The following is a 19,601-nucleotide window of genomic DNA, read 5'->3' on the forward strand; positions in this document are numbered from 1 at the left end:
GACATCTAGATATGCTGATTCAATGAAAACCTGGAATGGTCTTTTAACTTTTTTCACGGCTGTATGTATAAATATAGCTGTTTATATAAAGAGGCAAGGGAATCCACACACTGGTAGTCCTTATAAAGCTTAAACTCCCAGTCTTTAGTATTTATCCCAATTTTCATAGTAGTATACATGTGGTAAAACAACCCCAGCCGCACCGTCTAACCTCCAGCATATTAAATTACATTACAGATGAAAGGAAAGCCAACAAGCCCGCGAGCAATACTGTCAGATAGCTGTAGCACGGCCAAGCCGTTTGTGTCGAGCAGTCAGAAATGGACTCGGGAAGACAAAGATGCATTTTGCCTCTTCCTCTCTCCCCCACAGTCAGCTACATTTTCTACCTAATGGGCAAGAAAGTTGCAAATTGCAGCACAATCAAGGTGGCAGGGAAAATGTGTATTACAGTATCGATCCGGGCAGGTCAATGCTGAACTGTAGCCCGGCATCATGGGGAGAGAATCTTATCTGCTCTTTTGTTTGCGTTTGGATTCTTGTTGAGTGTTTGTGTCCTGCATTGATAGATATTGTTTAGCTATTGATTTGAGGATTTCTGTGGGAAAAGTGCCGTACTGAAGTTATGGATTAGCATGTGTATGTGTGGTCTCCTGTAGTGGAAAACGACATAAAAGAGGGAAGACTGTTGTCGAGATTATCATGATGGAAGTTTAAAGAAGAAGGTTTCGCTTAAAGGGATAGTTCACCCAAAATGAAAATTCTGTCATGTCTCACCCTCATGTTGTACACCTGTATACATTTCTTTGTTCTGTTGAGCACACAAGAAGATATTCAGAATAATGGCAATTGTGCCTCGGAACTGTTCAGTTACAAACATTCTTCCAAATATCTTCTTTTGTGTTCAGCAGAACCGAGAAATGTATACTGGTTTGAAACAACATGAGGGTAAGGAAATGATGACCAGAATTGTTTTTGGGTGAACTATCCCTTTAAAACCCCCCAAATCCTACTGGTATTTGGGGGTGTCCAAGATCGTGCTTAAAGATATGTGTGGCAAGCCTGACATGAACACTAAGTGAAGAACAAAATTACATTTACTGCTGGCTGGTTAAACGGTTTTTACTTGTGGTTAGTGTTTGTGTTCAAATACAGAACCCAGCATTTTCCCTTTAAACTCTCGCTTGAATGTTTGAAGATTGAAATTTCAGGAAAGAAACTTTGACAGAAACGTATTCTAATACGTAAAACTCTCAGGTGAAAACTATCTTTGATGATGTCAGAAATTGTATCATTCAGACCAGGGAGAGATAGAAAGAGAGACAGCCGAGTTCTCTGGTGATGAATCTTTCCTTTTCATTCATGCTTTTGAGTCCTGACGGGTGGAAAGGGAGTAAAGTTATACCTTATGCCTAAATTATACTACCTTTTTTAGTTCAGATGTGTGAAATATTGCCTGTGCTTGAGTCAATATTGCAGTGTTTCGTGCTGGTTTTGCGGGGAGATGGATGATCCGTCGGGATGAGTTCTGCAGTGCTGCAGCCGTACAAGATCTCCTCATTAAAGACGAGCAGGACAGCACCTAGTGTGTGTGTGTATGTGTGTGTTCATGGACGTGTGTGCATTTGTCTTCATTTGCAGTAAGTTGTGTGTGTTCTTATAAGGGAGGGACAGCTGGTTTAAACTCAGCTCCTGGAAACTCTGTCATATTTATTACCCCTCATGTCATTCAAAACATGCACATGACTAATATATTTTGAGAAATGTTTGGTTATCAACATTCTTCAACATATCGTCTTTTGTGTTCTGCGGAGGAAAGAAAGTCATACAGGTTTGAAATGACATGAAGACGAATGAACGAGGAAAGAATATTTATTTTGGGGTGAACCATCCCTTTAAAACCTTCATACGGCTGATCTCATTTATGTGAAAAGTACATCTATAGCAGTAGCAATAGTAGGAGCGTAAACATTTCATAATATTCACACTGCATTGACTATGCAAAGCCAAGGTTAAACACAGAGTCATGAGTTTAGTTTAGTAAGTTTTAAAAACTCCTGAAGCTTTCACCATAAAACTCCTACAACACGGGTTTCTTTATAAAACATTCATTTCATTTTGTTCCCTGTCACACTGCGTTCTGCCTTCTTGTTGTTTTCTCTGCTCGTGTCGCTCAGAGTGATTGACGCGCGGCGTTCAGCGGGAGATAATGAGCTTTTCACATAAATGTCGTTGCTCGCTTTAGCATCTCCAATTCAGATGAGATGTTCACCGACCACCAGAAGCACAGCGAGGAATGCAAGAGAAGTGAAATCCTTGCCTCAGGATGGGTTTAGGTACAGTATAACAGGCACACTGTGGATGGGGTGGTACCAGGACATCAGGTTGTGTTTCTCATGCAGCAGGCAGGATTAAAGAATTCTTTCAGCCATCAAAGTATCGACAGTAAAAAGGAAGCTTGGGTTTTAACATTATAACTTGCAAACTGGCATTAATGGAGAATATTTCTTCTGCAGAACACAAAAGAAGATATTTTGAAGAATATGGGTAATGAACACGAAACCATATAATGAAAATACCATATAAAAGAAAATATCTTCTTTTGTGTTTCAAATCAGAACGAGTCATAGATATGAGAATGAATAAATGATGACAGAATTTTTTTTCAGGGTGAACTATCCCTTTAACTAGATGAAATTGCATCGTGAGTGGTTTCTTAATGGCCCATGTAGGTTTAAAGAACATAAAGGATGGTTTTAGTCAACATTTTTAGACAATTTTCAGTTCACATTTTGCGTCTAAGCCAGCAGCACTTTAGTCCATATGGGACAGTGAAACCCTGACCTTGAAAGCAAAAGTGCGTTTGTATTTACTGCATAGTACAAATGCACTTTGTGTCTGGACACTCTGTGTAATGCAACACCCATTCATTGTGTTTTTTATAGCTCAGTAGACCTGTCGGGTAGTGAACGCATAAAATACAGCTTTAGTGTGGATCTTCTCACTCTTGAAAGATGTTCACACGAGAGATTTCAGTCTTTCATGTGTGATATTAAACTTTTAAACTGTGCCTGTAGAAGCCCAAATCTAGACAGATAAATGTAGTTTAAATCGGCTTGAGATGAAGCATGTGCTACATTGTGCTGAAAAGCACATTTATCTGTATGTTTTCGCCTCCTTTTAAGTATCGGCTTTCAAACACGCACGCACACACACACACACACACACACAAACACACACACCTCCCTCAGTGTTTTCAGCAAAGCTGAGTGGGCACAAGAACAGACATTTGCAGAAGAGACGTTTGCCTTCTTTGATTTTCTGATTCTCACTCACATTTCTGAATAGAACGGACTCCCCTTTACACTCCAGATGTCTCGAAATATAAAAAATGCACAAACAACTATATTTTTGTGTTTTTTAATAATTGTTAGTGATGCTTGCTGGTATGTAAGATGTCGGAGTGCTGTGGGTGATTGGATTGCACTAAGTTGTTCATCATTATTTCTGTCTTGTTTATCAGTAAAATATTAGAACATCATTAAAACGAGATATAATTACACGAGAAGCACAACAGTGCAACATAATGACACTAAAATGTAACTTCAATTAATAGTTTTTCTTAACTTTCTTTTTATTGTTTGTAACTCTCAACCTCATAGAATTGTGTTAGATTTATGCAGAAAAGCAAAACAATTTGCTAAACGGGGTAAACAATGGGGTAAAAAAAAAGTTAGAATATCTTATGTAACTTCTCGTTTTAATTTATCTTGTTTTAAGGATGCCGAAATATTTTTTATTGGAATACAAACCCTACTGATAAAAGATCCACTCAAAAATCTATTCATCCACTGAAACAGGAAGTTAGGGCGGGACTGTGATATATATATATATATATACTGTAACACTGTCCCCAGCCATGTTTTTGTCCCAAGGATGTACTTCGGCCACGCTCCCTCACCTGTCCCTCGTCATTTTCCCTGTACCTGCCCGTCATCAGACTCATTATTTATACTATGCTTGTTCTTGTGTTCCTTGTCTTGTCTAAAATGTAGCCAGTGTGTGTGTGTACTCTGTTCGTCTGTTCCTCATTTTTGCTGTGATTTTGGATTAAAAGGATTATTTCCAAAAATCATCTCGTCTGGGAGTATTTGCGTAACATATACAGTATATACTGTATAAACCGGTATTGACAATAACCGTGGTATTAAAAAACGTAATGATGTATATTGTATTGAGAAAGTTTTACTTTTTACTTTAAAATAAAAATTCCTTGCACTTGAATTTTAGGTGCGACTGCTTGGCCATAAAAGGGGGAAAACACCAAATAAACTAAATTAAAGATGATTTTGACTGCTTGTTTATTCAAATAAAGCCTTAAAATACATATCATGAATATACCGTCACCAGAAAGGTCGGCCATGATATCCGTGAAGTGATAGTCTGATACCGTGACAGCCCTATTTAAAATGTTGTCAATGTTTTGTAGCAAACTTGTGTAGATGTCATTTGTGCTAAAATATGCATAAAAGCCCAAAGGACATCAATTTTGATTTCATGGTGATTTCTTTCTTTCCTGCCGCGTGTCAGAAAGTTCTCAGGGTGATGTTGCACTTCTCAGCTGTTTTGAATGTTTTCTAGCATGTTGCTATACCCAGCCCAAATTCAAGAGCTCATGCTCTTCGCGACATGATATTTTGGTTGCCAGCTCTGACTTGGCTCTCTCCTTTAATAAAAGTCACGATTTCAAAGTAACAGCACACCTGTATCATTGAAGTACACTCTTACTGTAATACTCAAATCCCTAACCCTCAGTGTGGACAATAACAACAGTCACGCCGCACCGGCAGCACTAATTGGATCTCAGCAGAACCAAACATAAGTTTCCTCCTCCTGCTGAAATGTCTAGGTTGCTATTGGGTGGGAGATCACAGCTATCTCCCGCGACGAAGCCCAGGAGCCAGTGTAAAGACTGGGAAGGATATGCCTCATGACTTTGGACAGTTTGAAGGGTACGAATGTGATGTGTGCTTATTGGCTGCTCTATAATAAGATTGCTGTGATCTGCAGGGAGGAGAATTTACTGGAGCACAACTCCCCCTAGGGTATCTTCATAGAAATCTGCTTTTCCACCAGCTTTTGGTGTATTTCGTCCAAGCTGCTTGGTTCCAATTGTTAATGAGCCACTCTCCCGATTCTTCTCCCACCCCAGCCTGAGCTTCAATGCGCCAGAAGGGGCCAGAAAATCTCTACAACTGATGGTAGTCCAGGAGAGGCAGAACATGACGGATGAACGGTAAACCGTTCCCGTTCCATGGCCATTTTAACCCAAGCCAACAGGAACTGAGCATGAACCGGTCCACAAGTCCCTTTCTTACAGTTAAAACATTTTCACAATGCAATTGTGAGCTGCAATGCAATGTGCCCGATGTAATGTTAAAGTATATGATCTAAATAAATAAATAAAAAATTTCAATTTCAAATTCACTATTCGATTTTCAACAAATCCAGACAGTCTGCTATTCAGTGATTTTTTCCTAGCCGACTTCTGACGTCTGGCTTTTTCATCTCATCTCCAAATATTAAGTGCAGCATCAGTACACTTTTCATTATTAAAACTTCTCACTTTAAATATCTGTTAATCTTAACTTGGAGGCAGCGAACGCCAGATCTCTCCGATTTTATTGTGTATCAAAGAGATTTTCACGACATGCAAATGAGGATTTATTTGATCTTATCTTCGCCTTTGAAGAATTACTTCTTATTCTGATCATCTCTAATGTGTCCCATATTAAAGCTGTGGCCTGCGGAATTCACCTGCTTCTGTCAGAGCCCGTTTTAGCTGCCCTGCATTTTAACCCATTTAATTCCAACATGGTGTAGATGCTCGTGCCGAATAAACGGAGAGCCAGAAGGGTCTCTTTCATGTTCTGAAATAAAATATGATGTCGATCGAATTCAATCTATTGTTCAATTATTAAATGTATTGTGATGCGATGAGCATTCTTTCGAATAACTGGAATGTTAAATGTTAATCACGTGTTCATAAAAACATACATTTTATTTTTAGGGGAAAGGTGCTTCAGTGCGAAGTATTCAAGTGTACAGATCATGTACACATACATTTCTGTCGAAATAAACATATCGTTCATGTTATATCTTACACTTTAAAAAGCTGTTCTCCGAGTATATGGTATTTTATGTACGTTTGAAATGGCATGCCGTCTACCTGCTTTTTTTACAAAAAGTAACATGCACTATGCGCACTGTATCCACATTTTCTGCCTGGAATACCCAGGTTGACTTACAACATTTTTTATGTGCAGCATTTAACCAAAGCAGTCTGCCGGGAATATTCCCGCAGTGCAATTTACTTGACCTTCCATTTACACTGTCATAAATGAACCAGAAGCAATATGAATGATTTCTTGAACGCCAAACGATTTTCTGTATGCTGGACTTAAAATAAAATGAAAACGGCATGATAATGTCGTATTTATTTTTTAAGTTGTAACAAGAATCAATCACTATTATTATGTTTGAAATGTTTCATTGTGCATACTGTTTCATAAACAATACACCAAATATTCTGTGCTAGTATTTCATTTTAAATCTAACACTGACTTTCTTGTATACTGCAGAGACATTTGATCAAATAAGTGTCTCCGGTGTAGAGTTGTATGCTGGTCATAACCGCACACAGGCTCCGTGGGCATTATTTCTGTGATCACAATGCATGCTGGGAATTAATTAGCTTGCCCTTCATTTAGCCGCCTCCCTGCGTTAATGCAGAGAAGTTCAAAAGCAAGCGGTGTTTAATACCGTAGAAACACTACAAACAGTTTCACTCTTTGCATGGCCACAGCTTTTTATGGCTTGATGAGTGGAAAATGCCTTTCGATTGGAAAAGTTTAGAGGCTGAGTCAGATTGCGCCAATTGGGATTATAAAACACATTCTACGCACCCAAATCAGTGTGTTATCTATATTCAGTGTTTGAATCGAAGCGTTTCAGCCCTTTCATTTCATTTTTCCAGAAATCCCTACTGGTCCATTCTTGCATTTTAGAGTTGATTTTCTGTTCAACGAGTGGCTGCATAGCTGTTAAACCATTGTCCAATTCTAGGAATCTATCCGCCGATTGTCTCCGTGGAGCCTCTGTGCTTAGTCTTTGGCCTTGGGCCTGAATCGTCTTCTCTCAGTTCTGGAGGAGATTTGTGCCACTGTGCCCTTGTGTGTGAGGATGAATAGAACGAGTGGATCAGTCGCATAATATCTCTTCGAATCCCCCAATCTACCTCTGCATCCTGCAGTAACGCTCGTCCGGACTTCTCCCTGGCATCGGGCCTTAACCACTTGCTCTCTCTCTCTTTCTCTCTCCTTACAGTATTGCTGAGTGTGCTTCAGGCAAACAGCCAGACTGAAATGAAGAGGGTGGTCGGTGACAACGCCACGCTGCCTTGCCACCATCAGCTGTGGCAGGCCGACATCTCTCTGCTGGACATCGAGTGGATGCTGCATAAATCCAGCACACGGCAGAAAGTGGTAAGATGTACCGCTGCTGATGCTGGCCTTTGCCGATCGCCCGAGTCCCTGATCTGCACTGCAGTGCTTCCAACCCTACCCAGGCGTTTTTTTATGATACTGTATGATGGGAAGGGTTTTCTATAGACTGCAGTGTTAAAACCGCTCACATTTAATATGTCACCGGTTTCCCTCGTATCACCCCAACAATTACTTTTATGACCTCATGGAATTGGCCGAGGGACAAGTTTCGCATTTTAATCTGGCCGTGGCTCAAGCCGGTCCCCGAGGTGCTTTCTGACACAATGTAACCGACAAAAGGGGTCAAACCTGCACCTTCAGCCAAATGAACTTCCTGCAAGCGCCGAATCATTTTAGAGCAATTTTTCTAGATGACAAAACACGCAGCGTGTCACAAAAGGGATGCGTTTGAGGCTCCAAGGTCTGAATATGCATAAAGACCTAATGTAATGTGCTGGGTGGCCAAAAGTGTTGTCCAGGAGGGATACTTGTACAGAATTTGCTTTTATTGCCCCCTCAGGTTAGATTAAACCAAAATATGAGTGTGATGACATGACTTGTTACAGTGTACTTTTGTCTTTAAATTGGCAGATCATGCATCATTTTCTCTCAAAGTTCTCCTTGAAATAAGTTAAAAAAGGTGAAGAAAAAGTCAAGAAACATTAATCAGCTAAAAGGTCAGTTTCTGGCGAGTTGAGTAGCTCTGTTTTGGAGTGAAAAAGAGTCAGGGAAACCAAAGACTTTATGTAACCAAGCCTGATTCAAAATGACAACAAAATTTAGCACCTACTTCAGGCATGGACCGTGACTCAACCCTCACCTCTCGGTCTCAGATGCCGAGTACCCTCAGAATTTCACAACATTAATCTGTTTTTCCTCTCCTCGCAGTTGATCACATACTTCGCGGGTCGAATCTATGACCCCAACGAGAGCGAGGCAGGGCGGCTGTCCCTGACGGGCGACTACCTGAAGGGCGACGCTTCGCTTATGATCAGTGACCTCCTGCTCACCGACTCTGGAGAATACATCTGCAAGGTCAAAAACGGAGGAAAGTACTACTGGAACACGGTCAACCTCATCGTGCTCTGTGAGTTTTTGGCCCGCGGCTTGACTTTAATTAACTGCCTTCGTAGGCCCAGAAAACGATGAAGGCATGACAGATACTTATGTCATGGAGTATGGGTCCAAAAATAGCACCAGGATGTCATCCCTTGGAAACGAGTGAGAGTTGTGGCCAATCTTAATGTGAAATAATATTGTGACATAATCATAATTCTGTGTATAATGACATTTGTCATTTATCCAATTGGGATAAACCCCTTTGAAACTATAGCTACAAAAAACTTACAATTTGATGTTGGGCTTTAGCAATATCAGCTTTTTAGCTACACAACTATTGTAAATTATGTTAATAAATATATTTACTATTATAAGTGAAGGAAATTGTTGCAATATTTGCAAAAACAAAAGTAAGAAATAATGTTCGCTCTTTTTTTTCATTTATTCATTGGTAAATTGATTCAGTCATTATTATTATTTTTTTTTTTTTTATAAAAAATAATTTTGTTCTTAAACTGTTTGAACTTTGATAGCAGTATTTATTAACCTATTTATTTCCAACAGCATTTAACTCAAATTGATTTAAAATTATTTTACACTTAATTCCTCACTGATGTTAAACTACATCAGAGAGTCAATATCAGTGGTGCTACACTTAACAAAATATCCCCCATATACAAAACTATTAAAATAAAATGCTGCATAGGGATACACCTAAATTGCCGCTTTTAATTTGTTACTCCTCATTCAACACGTATGGTTGTAAACTCCACCGATGACGTGTGATATGAACAACCCTTGCTGCACAAAAACATTGTTGTTCTACATTTTATCTCCTGTTTTTTAATTCCTTCGTTTGTCCGATAGCGAAACAAAGAAGAGCACCGCAAATTTCCGCACACATTTGTACAAATGGTTTGCGGCTCCCAAATGACACGTTCGATTCTGAGGGACAAACATTAGCATTTGTCTTGTTCAACACAAAGATAATGGCTTGGCAGACGACTGCAGCTTCCTCGGCGAGCCGTAAGTGATCCTGACAGTGTCGGGAGATGGAGGGGACCTGCATCCCACTCAGCGACTGTAATTGCATCCCCCCGTGAGTGCCGGGGCAGAATTGTCCTGGCTCAGCAGATAGAGGCGGCGGGAGCAGATGCTGATGGCCGGGGTGGGAAGAAGCGGGGGTCTGGGAGAGAGCGGTGAACGGGTTCTTGTACAGATTCATGTTATAGCTCGGTGGCATCACGCTGAGTTTTAAGAGGTTCTCAATGTGGGGAAAACTGATCTGCATGGGGAAGAATGAATGAGAGGGCAAAAGTGCATGTTTGATTGTGTTTGGTGTGCAAGAGAAGAAATCTGTCTTTGCTTACGAATGCACATAACATAATAATCCATCAAAAAACGTATGGCCATTGTTGCTTTGTGTGTGTTTGCATTACTTCATGCTGTGTAATGATATTTACTGTGCAAGATATTTTTGTATGCTACGTATATCAGCGGGCTTTAAATTGTTGTGAGCAATTGTTTGTAAAAATACCAAATAATTTTTAAAAGACATTTTAATCCCAAGACATCTTCACATTTTTTAAGTAACCGTTTCATCATACTTCAGACAATGTCAAGTTTTAATCTTAATGCATGTGTGTTGTGTGTTCTTTAACATACAGTGAAACCGTCAAAACCTCGCTGCTGGATGGAAGGTCGTCTCCTGGAAGGAAGTGATGTCAGAATGAGCTGCAAGTCTACAGATGGTTCTGACCCCATTAGCTACAAATGGGAGAGAGTGTTGGACAAGGGAAAATATGCTGGCAAGCTGCCGCCTTTGGCCCTCATAGGTGAGCTCATGCTAAACACCTGTTAAAATAATTCTAACATGGACACCTTGCAGTCAATGTACTGCGGAAAAAAGTCAAAACTGTTATTTTTAGTCTGTATTTACTTTTATTGGTGTGTGATTGATATTGTTTGTTTCATGCTGTTCACTACTCACATTTCTCCTAAATTCCAAATAAAAATATAATTTGTTACTTTGCACAAAATCTCTTGAATACTGCAAAGAAAAATAGGTCATATTAAAACAACACAAAACGAATATTTTTGCATGTACAGTATTACCTTACGAAAATGAATATTTGAAGCAATAGCATTGATTTTCAGTCACAACTTTGATGCGTCCTGGCTTTCACAGTGCTTTTGGGTGACTTAACGTCCGTTATTTACAAAATGTCAAACTTTTCTTAAGAAAAGTGATAGGTGTTTGTCTATAAAAAGTCACATATGTTTGCTAGGCCATCTCTTGGTTGTTGCTAAGTGACTGCATACTGACCAAAGTCAGCTTTCATTTCTACAATATATTTTGGTCCCCATATATGGCATGTTTCTTTAGGAGTAAAGTAATTAAAAATAAGATCTCTCATAAATGTTATAGCACACATTTCCTCAAACCAGATGAGACAGTACTTCTTAAAATGATGAGCATTAATAATAAAGATGCCTTAGCAACTACCGCTAGTAATTATGGAAGCACATCTGTGCCACATTCACACATTGTAAGGTTTGCATCGATCCAAAGATCATCTTTCAAGTGTGACTTGTTGCATTCCTTTTTTAACACACGCGTAATGCGTGTTGCTTCGATCCACTTATACTCCTGCTCTGATGCAGAAAGAAAACGCAGCGTTAAGTTTATCTGGCAAGCGTGGGGAGTAAATCATGTGGACGTCTCCTCTCTGAAGGAGCAGAAAATAGATGAAGACACTAGAGGGCCAATTTAACACTGCAAGCATTCTTAAATTAAATTTACACCAATTCCATCAGCACTTTTCACCCCACATGCTTCACTACCTCCTCAATTAGCCCCTCTTATGAGATCGGATACGAGAAATGACTTATGTGAAAGTAATGTACGCTCTACTCCTCGCCAGCCTATTGGAACATTTTCCCGAACGAGCTCTGCTCGGTCACCGGAACGCTAACAGCAACCTTTTCATGTTAGAAATTAGGTTTTGATCAAATGAGTTTATATCTGTGTAAAATATTGACATATCAAATAATGACTACCTTAATGTTTTGTAGATCTGAAGAACCCGGAAATTGTGACATTGAGAAATTTGTCAAGGGAAAGCGCGGGTGTCTATAAATGCACCGCCAGCAATGATGTCGGGGAGGAAAGCTGCACTCTAGAGGTCAAAGTTCACTGTGAGTATCTATCGCTCTGTTTGATGTGCTATGATTGAAGTATTACTGCATACAGCATCGAATAGACTGCCTGAAATGTTTCATTGGTAGCTCTATGTCATTTTATTGTCATTTCATTTTATTGCATTGCAAATTTAATGCAGCATGTGATGTCTAGTTTGTTGTTATATTGTTTTTTCTTACATTACATTTGTTTTTTTATGTTTTTCCCCCCAAAAAGCGTTGTAGCGTTTGCCAGCCTTACTCAATGAGTCACAAACAAGATTGCACATGTTGGCAAATGTAGTAGCTCATCTACACATACATAAATTTATGTACGCATACATACTGTACATACAGTAAAACTGTGCACAGTATGCATACTTGCACACTAAAAAATTGTATCTGTGGCATGGTAGTGTGATACTTGTGTGTGTTAAATAAGTCTATGCAACTCATATTTTTAACGCATGAGTTTTTCGTTTTCCTGTCTCATTTTTGTCTGTCTTCATTTTCTTACGTTCAACATTTTTATTAATTACTGTCAACACGATTCATTGCTTTATCACTAACCCACAACCTGTTGTGCTGAGCGTCGCGATCCTTCAGGGCCATTTGTTTCCAAAGAAACATTCCCTTTCTTTATCATAGCGAGCACTGATTTAATTCCTCTCTCAGACAGCTCCGCTGCATAATTTTATATCAGATGATGGAATTAGAAGAAATAATTAATTATGTTGCTGTAACAGAAATGTATTCATGCAAAAAAATTGCATATTATTATAGGAAGAGAGTGAGTGCAGTACGTGGGTTAATGCTCGGCTGTTTGCTGGAGTATTCTAATGATGAAATACACTCCTTCAGGTATCTGCAATGCAGAGGGACTTGCTTCTCACTGGTTGTTTGTGGGCTGTAAGGGTTGTTTTAAGCATGATTTCTTTATTTTGTATTTCTTAGTGAATATTTAATAATAGTGTGTACCAAGTCTCGGAGTGTTTAAAATGTTAGAATAGAATAGAACAAGACTGAAGAATAGATTAGAATAGAATAGAATAACATAGAATAGAATAGAATAGAATAGAATAGAATAGAATAGAATAGAATAAGGCTGAAGAGTAGATTAGAACAAGACTGAAGAATATAATCAAATATAATATAATATAATAATAGATTGCAATGCAATGCAATGCAATGCAACACAATGCAATACAATACAGTCCAATAGAGTACAATAGAGTACAATTGCACAATTACATTGATACATGTGTTTATCAACACTAATTAGAAAAAGTACAAAATAGAAACAGATGTGATGTCATTGTTTTACAGATGTACGGGGCATGGGCATGGTGGCTGGCGCCATAGTGGGCGTGTCCTTTGGCGTGCTCCTCATTATCCTCATTGTCTGGCTTGTTTTCCGCAAAAAAGAGAAAAAGAAGTATGAAGAGGAGGATGCCCCCAATGAAATAAGGTAAAAACATAAATAAAATGAAAATCGTGCAGAGCCAGCAACAGGAAGATACACAAATCCACACTTTTCTCACTGAATATTTTATGTGTTTTCAGAAACATGTCAGGTCATTATTAGGTGCTTTAATATTTACCACGCTTAAATATTTAGGCTTACATGACATTTATGTATTTTCCAGACACTTTTATCCACAGTAACTTACAGTGCATTTAAGGGATACTGTACATTTTTTTCCGTATACGGTATGTGCACTTTGGGACTCAAACTCATGAACTTTGTGCTTCTAGTGTAAAGCTACAGAGCCACATTTGAGGTTTATGTGTTTGTGTGTGATCTCAAAGTCTTTCTTTATGTGTTACAGGGAGGATGCTGAGGCTCCCAAGGCCAAGCTGGTGAAGCCCAATTCGCTCTCCTCCTCCCGGTCCGGTAGTTCTCGCTCTGGGGCCTCTTCCACACAATCTATGGTGCACAACAGCGCCCCCCGCGTGCCCAGACCTCGACCGCCCGTGGTGGCTGCTGTCAAGGAGGGTGGGCATCCCGAAAAATTCTCTCCGGTACCACCGCCGTATAACCACGTGGTACCGAAACTCGCAGAGCCTGGCGGCAGCCCCAAGCCCAGCCCTGCAAAGCTCAACCCAGGGAACCTGGCAAGGATGGGCGCCACACCTGTGATGATTCCTGCCCAAACCACGGCATTCCAGACTGTTTAAGAACAACTGCGGACCAATCACACAAATGCACACAACACACAGATAAACACACACACTGCAGTGCGCAGATCTGAAATCAGGAAAGTTTTCATTTCTACACCCGTATCAAATTCTGTGCAGGGATCAGATCATCTTTTTTTTATTACGAACGTTGAATCCTTTTTATGTTTTCTATTTTGGCACTGAAGTTGACCTGAAGTGGAGGGGGGCTGTGACTTATGTAATGTTTGAACAAACCGAAGCAGAAATACAGCTCTGCCTTTACCACACATGTACTGTCCACGCTTGGATAAAACTGACAGCTTCAAAACTGAAGAAAAATCGTACTCTCGAGGACTCTATCCAGCACCTGCTCCTCCGCCCCCACAAGGATTCACACCTGTCACTCATTTCTTCGGCCAATCGCCATTTGCCAGGCGGCCCGGCGGGCATTACACCTACGGTGTAACAGACGCTACGATTGGCCACAAACAACACAACAGTAGATTCGTTTGTTCCTCTATAGAGATTTTAAGAAAGCGTTTATAAGAATTGCATATAATTATTGTGTTTAAGTATTCACTAACAGCATCTAAATCATTTGTAATGTGTGTCATTCCCTTTAAAACATTCATTTATAGCTGAAAATGTTTCTTTATGATAATATAAACAGGATCTTCAGTAATGGGGTTGATATGTCGACTGGGAAATGCTTTGGATGTTTGGCTTCGGTTATGATGTCTGGTATTTGCAATTGAAATCATATCTCTTGTTGGTGTATTACATTGGATGCAAGTAAGATGAGGTCAGTCCAGGCTTTTCCAGAGACGGTTCGTTAGAAACGTATCGCTCCATTTTCAATTTGTCTGAATGATTTAAATGAAGCTGAACGATCGGGCCCAGGCATTCACAAAAAAATGTTGCAGATTGCCACAGAATTGGAACGCACCAGTTTTCCGCATTTGCGTTTGTTTATTCAAAATGTTGCCTAATTTGATGATATTTTCGGATACCAATGTAGTACTTTCAGCTCATTTAAAGACGTTCTATGACATTTACATTAATTGCATACAGATTTCCCCCCGAGTAGGAGCAGAATATCTAAAAAATTTCATTTCTATCATTTCGATCTATCATTTGAATGTGTTCAAAGTTATATAGCTGACTTTTGGTGATTTTAATTTCTCTTTTAAGAATTTTGCGTTTTTCGCTAACAATATATTATGTAACTGAAGTAGGTTAGAAGCTTTAAATAAAGTTTTAATAGCATTTACTTATTTTTCAAGCAGAAATCTATTTTAAAGGGATAGTTCACCCCAAAATGAATCATCATTTACTCGCCCTCTTGTCGTTTTAAACCTGTATGATATTTGGAAAAATATTGGTTATCAAAAACTGTTGGTCCCCATTCACTTCTATTGTACGGATACGAACCAATGCAAGTCAATGACCAAGGGTTTTCTTGTACCAACATTCTACAGAAAATCTAGTTATGTGTTTTGTGCAAAGTCATACAGCTTTGAAATGATGACAGAATTTTATTTTGGGGTGAACTATCAAATTCTCACTAATAATATATGATCATTTATTTTAAGTTTACCCTGTCATATTTGTATACTTTTGAACGACTTCTAGTGCTTGTAGGGGTACCGGAATCCACGAACACAGTTTTGAGACCACATTTATCAACAGCAGGGGACACAACCTCGGTTTCTTTCCCCAAAAGAGACTGTCTTGTTTTTTGTTTCTTCAGAATGAATTAGATGGCTGAAGACAATGTCAGACCTGATTCAAAGTGACAGATCGTGTGGGCAATGCCTTTAAGGACAGAACAATGTTGTTTTCCCAGACAACCTGGGAATATCCCGATGCTCTACGCATGGAAAAAGACTTGTCGCAGCTTTTTATGCTTGGAGAGGCACTAAAGCCTGACCTTATTTATCACAATCCTTCGAGAACTCTTAGGGTCAGTGTTTCATTGATTTAGCCCACGGCCCGGACGATGCTCTGGCTTTGAAGTCTCTTTCCGCGAAAAGGGAAGGCGAGGAAATGAAGTACAGAAGGGAAATATTAGTCCTCCTTCGCTGCCCGCTGTGAATGTGCCGTTGATATGTGCTGAGACGCATGGTTCAGCTGAGTTTGTGTTTGGTCAGTTCCAGCTGAGCTCTAATGTTAAACCCCCTGCATACAGTTGCTTGAGAGAATGTGCATTTAAACACTATTGGCAATGGACCTGCATGACACAGATAGCTAGAGAAAGAAGAGTATTTTGGCTAAATGCTATATCAGTACATTATATTCTAGAAGTCTTATAATGAAAAGGTTTTGGGTTCAAATGTTATTGATGTAAATACAGATTTTTTCATTCACAGAATGAATAAAGATTGAATGAAATGATTCCACAGCTGTGCTCTCTATAGTTTAGTCTGGTGTTTTAAGACCGCATGAGTAAAGAAACCACCGGTATTTTTGTAAATGTTACTGGTTTGTCTAAAGACAAAAGCCTTGTACATATTTCCCTGCATTTCAAATGTATATTTGTACAGTATCTTAATGAATTTCTTTTGGTTTGTAATAAAGCATTCAATGGCAAACCAATGAAAATATTGTTCATTTGTTCATGCACGGTAGCTCAATTGGTGGAGAAATGTGCAACCAGTGCTTAATTTAATTCCATGAAAGTTTGAGGAACTACTGGAAGCTTAATCATGTTTTTCAATACTCAGAAAAACCAAAGTCTGTAAAAAGATCTGATATATGGTCACATATGAATGTGGTAAACATATGGACATGTTTTGGATATTATGTTACAGGGGTTTTCATTTATGCAATCTATAACTATTCCAGATACAGAAATTACAGAAATATGTGCATCATTCAGGCGGGTATCATACAGCTCCTTGAGGTATCACCCTGAGACGATCTGTTTTGAGCTATTATTGGCTCCTTTTGTTTGTTGTTGTTTTGTAATGAGATACGAGAAAACAAAAGAGAGAAATTAGATTATTATGTTTCCATAATTACATTTGTCTACAAAACGATTTAAAAAATAGGTGTACACCTCAGATGAAAGTATTTATAAGTAACAAATTTAAGTCAAGTGACCTAAACTAAAAGTGGTCATATGGCGCTAATACGTGTTTTTCTGTTTCTTTGGTGTGTTATAAGTTGCCCATGCATGAATAGACACGTAAAATATCAAACATTTAAGTGTCGGATCAAAAGATGAATTCTATCTAATTCAGACCTGCCTGAAACGCCTCGTGTAACCACACCCCCACAGTATAATTTGACTAAAACCGCCCCAAATGTTTATGCATGTAAGATGTGCGTACCTGTCAGCACAATTGCTTTTGAACCTGATGTTCCAAATATGGTAAGAGGCGTTACATTTCCGTCACACGTTTGTATTACTCAACCAATCACTACGCACTAGTTAACTGGCCAATCATGGCACACCTAGCAAGGAAATACAAACATGCACATTATGTGAAAAATACAGCGTTTTTAACCTTAAATCATGTACACTATACACTATATTGAAGAAAAATTACAATTACACTATATTGCATTACATCTAAAACAAACGATAATATTAGTTTAACCGTGTCATATGACCCCTTTAAGTATATACCAGGTGTTTTACTGTCATTAAACTATTGTATAATATTTCAATGTATTACATTCAGGGTTTTATACAAATAGGGCAATTACCTTTCTTACATGACATTCATATTTCCATCCAAGATGTATGTTCGATATCCAAAACAAGTTTTGCTTAAGCTTCTGAAATTCTCAGATGAGCTAAGAATAATACAAATAGAGTCAATTATTCATTCCCTAATCCTCCCATTGTGATGTAATGTTTCTCTCACTCTCATTGTGATTCAGGCATGTTTCATCAGTCCAACAAATGATTAACACAAAGCCTGTGAGCAAAGCTTAGGCCTACAGAAGTCTGACCCAGATCTGCAAAACAAAAGAAATGTAATCCATTTTTCAATCGATTACTTTTTTTAACAATTCGGTTCAGAGATATTTTGACGAAATGTTTCATCTTTGAAGATGATCATCTCATGAAGTGGTGTGAGTCTCGGTGCAATGCTGCCCTCTACTGGTCGATGTCTGCAGTTACAGTTTACTGCTTTCCAATCATTTAGACGCTTTTGTCCGACTTACAAAATGAGGAACAATAGATGGAATCAGGACAGCCAAAGACTAAATGTACAAATGTATCAGAAAATGAGCACAATTTGCAAAAACGCAGTACGCTAGCGTGCATATATGTATTTAATAAAATATATAATAGAACAGAAAGTGCTATTGTTAAAAGCATAATGCCACTAGCCGAGAAAAAGACTACATTTACAATATTTGACAGATGCTTTTTTTAAAGCGTCTTGAGAGACAAAACTGATGCACAATCATATTCAATCGCTACTATAAAACCTGTAAACTGTTTTCATAGACTTTTGCAACTAAAACTGTTTCACTTAGGGTCCAGTCTCAAAATAAATCAACAAGGCAATCATAAATGAAAAAGAAAAAAAAATAGAAAAACAGAGTTTGCAATTTGCATAAGAACCGCTTTTTATAGTCGTACTTTTACAAATTAAAAGTCCCTCAGAGCTGCGAGTTGTAGTTCCAGTTGAGGACGCTCATACACATCACCTTTGAATAAAACCAAGACTGAATATAGAGAAACCTCCACCGTTTTGACTGCATTTATGTCTCGTTTACACGGTAAATAATCGAGCAGAACACAAACGGGGCGAGAAGAGCACACGACTAGCTTCCAGACACCTGACTCAATTTATCAAGGTTTTGATATCAGAATTTTTCTTCATCTGTGAAACAAGTATCAAATCCACATTGGTTCTTTAACATTCACTCAACATTCAGATTATATTTAACAATTGATGTTATCAATTTAACTGCGGCGACGTCACACTGCCATCTAAACAAAACCTTGTTTGCATTGACTTGTAGTGCTTCACGAAAATCTGCCGTGGTTTTAACTGTGTAATTTCTACTTTTATAAAACTTGTGTGATTTCCTAAGGGTTGCTTTTCGACTCCAAAAGTTATTGAAAGAGTGAAAACGATTGCAGCCAAAAAGATGAAACTCCCAAGAGCATCATGGGACAGTGTTGAGTATTTGGTTAGCAATGCATAGAAACGATTATTTTTCTTTGTTTACTTGTTTATACGCTTCTATTCGATAAGACATGTTATGTTTACCACATGGCAATAAAAGGAGTCACGACTATATCCAGAGTCTCTAACTTCTCAACCCCCGCGGTCCAGCCCATGTCCAGACCCACAGACAGCACGTTGCGTTCTCATTGAGTCCACATCTCAAATTCTCAGTTCTCACGGGACGATAGAGAGATTGACACACACCCGATCGCGGGAGATGGCGTGTACCGTAGGCGGACAGATCATACCGCAGTTAAACGTGGAGGAGGTGGAGGACGGCAGCCCGTCCCGGAGCATCTCCTCGCGGCGGACCAAAAGCTCATTCTCCCCGTTTGGTTCACGGAAACATCAGAGGTAAGCGACGTCTTGAATTCGGTTGATCTTAGTGAAACATTGTTTTAGCTGCTGAAATTGATATAATTGGTTAAACGGTCTCTTGTTTAACATCTTTGACATCAATCAT

At 38.9% G+C, this 19,601-nt stretch overlaps 1 protein-coding gene across 1 annotated transcript in view; it reads left to right on the forward strand.

Moving 5' to 3' along the window:
* Positions 1 to 16,536, forward strand: part of clmpa (CXADR like membrane protein a) — a 41,827-nt gene extending 25,291 nt beyond the window's left edge. Inside the window, exons 2-7 of the mRNA XM_079449273.1 lie at positions 7,387 to 7,544; positions 8,433 to 8,631; positions 10,271 to 10,438; positions 11,679 to 11,801; positions 13,110 to 13,251; positions 13,613 to 16,536. Coding sequence (XP_079305399.1) covers positions 7,387 to 7,544; positions 8,433 to 8,631; positions 10,271 to 10,438; positions 11,679 to 11,801; positions 13,110 to 13,251; positions 13,613 to 13,961 — 1,139 coding nt within the window. The 3' untranslated portion in view covers positions 13,962 to 16,536. The remainder of the gene's footprint in view (positions 1 to 7,386; positions 7,545 to 8,432; positions 8,632 to 10,270; positions 10,439 to 11,678; positions 11,802 to 13,109; positions 13,252 to 13,612) is intronic.
* The last annotated feature ends 3,065 nt before the right edge of the window (positions 16,537 to 19,601 follow it).

The sequence above is a fragment of the Barbatula barbatula genome (genome assembly GCF_947034865.1).
Source record: "Barbatula barbatula genome assembly, chromosome: 24".
Lineage (NCBI taxonomy): Eukaryota > Metazoa > Chordata > Actinopteri > Cypriniformes > Nemacheilidae > Barbatula > Barbatula barbatula.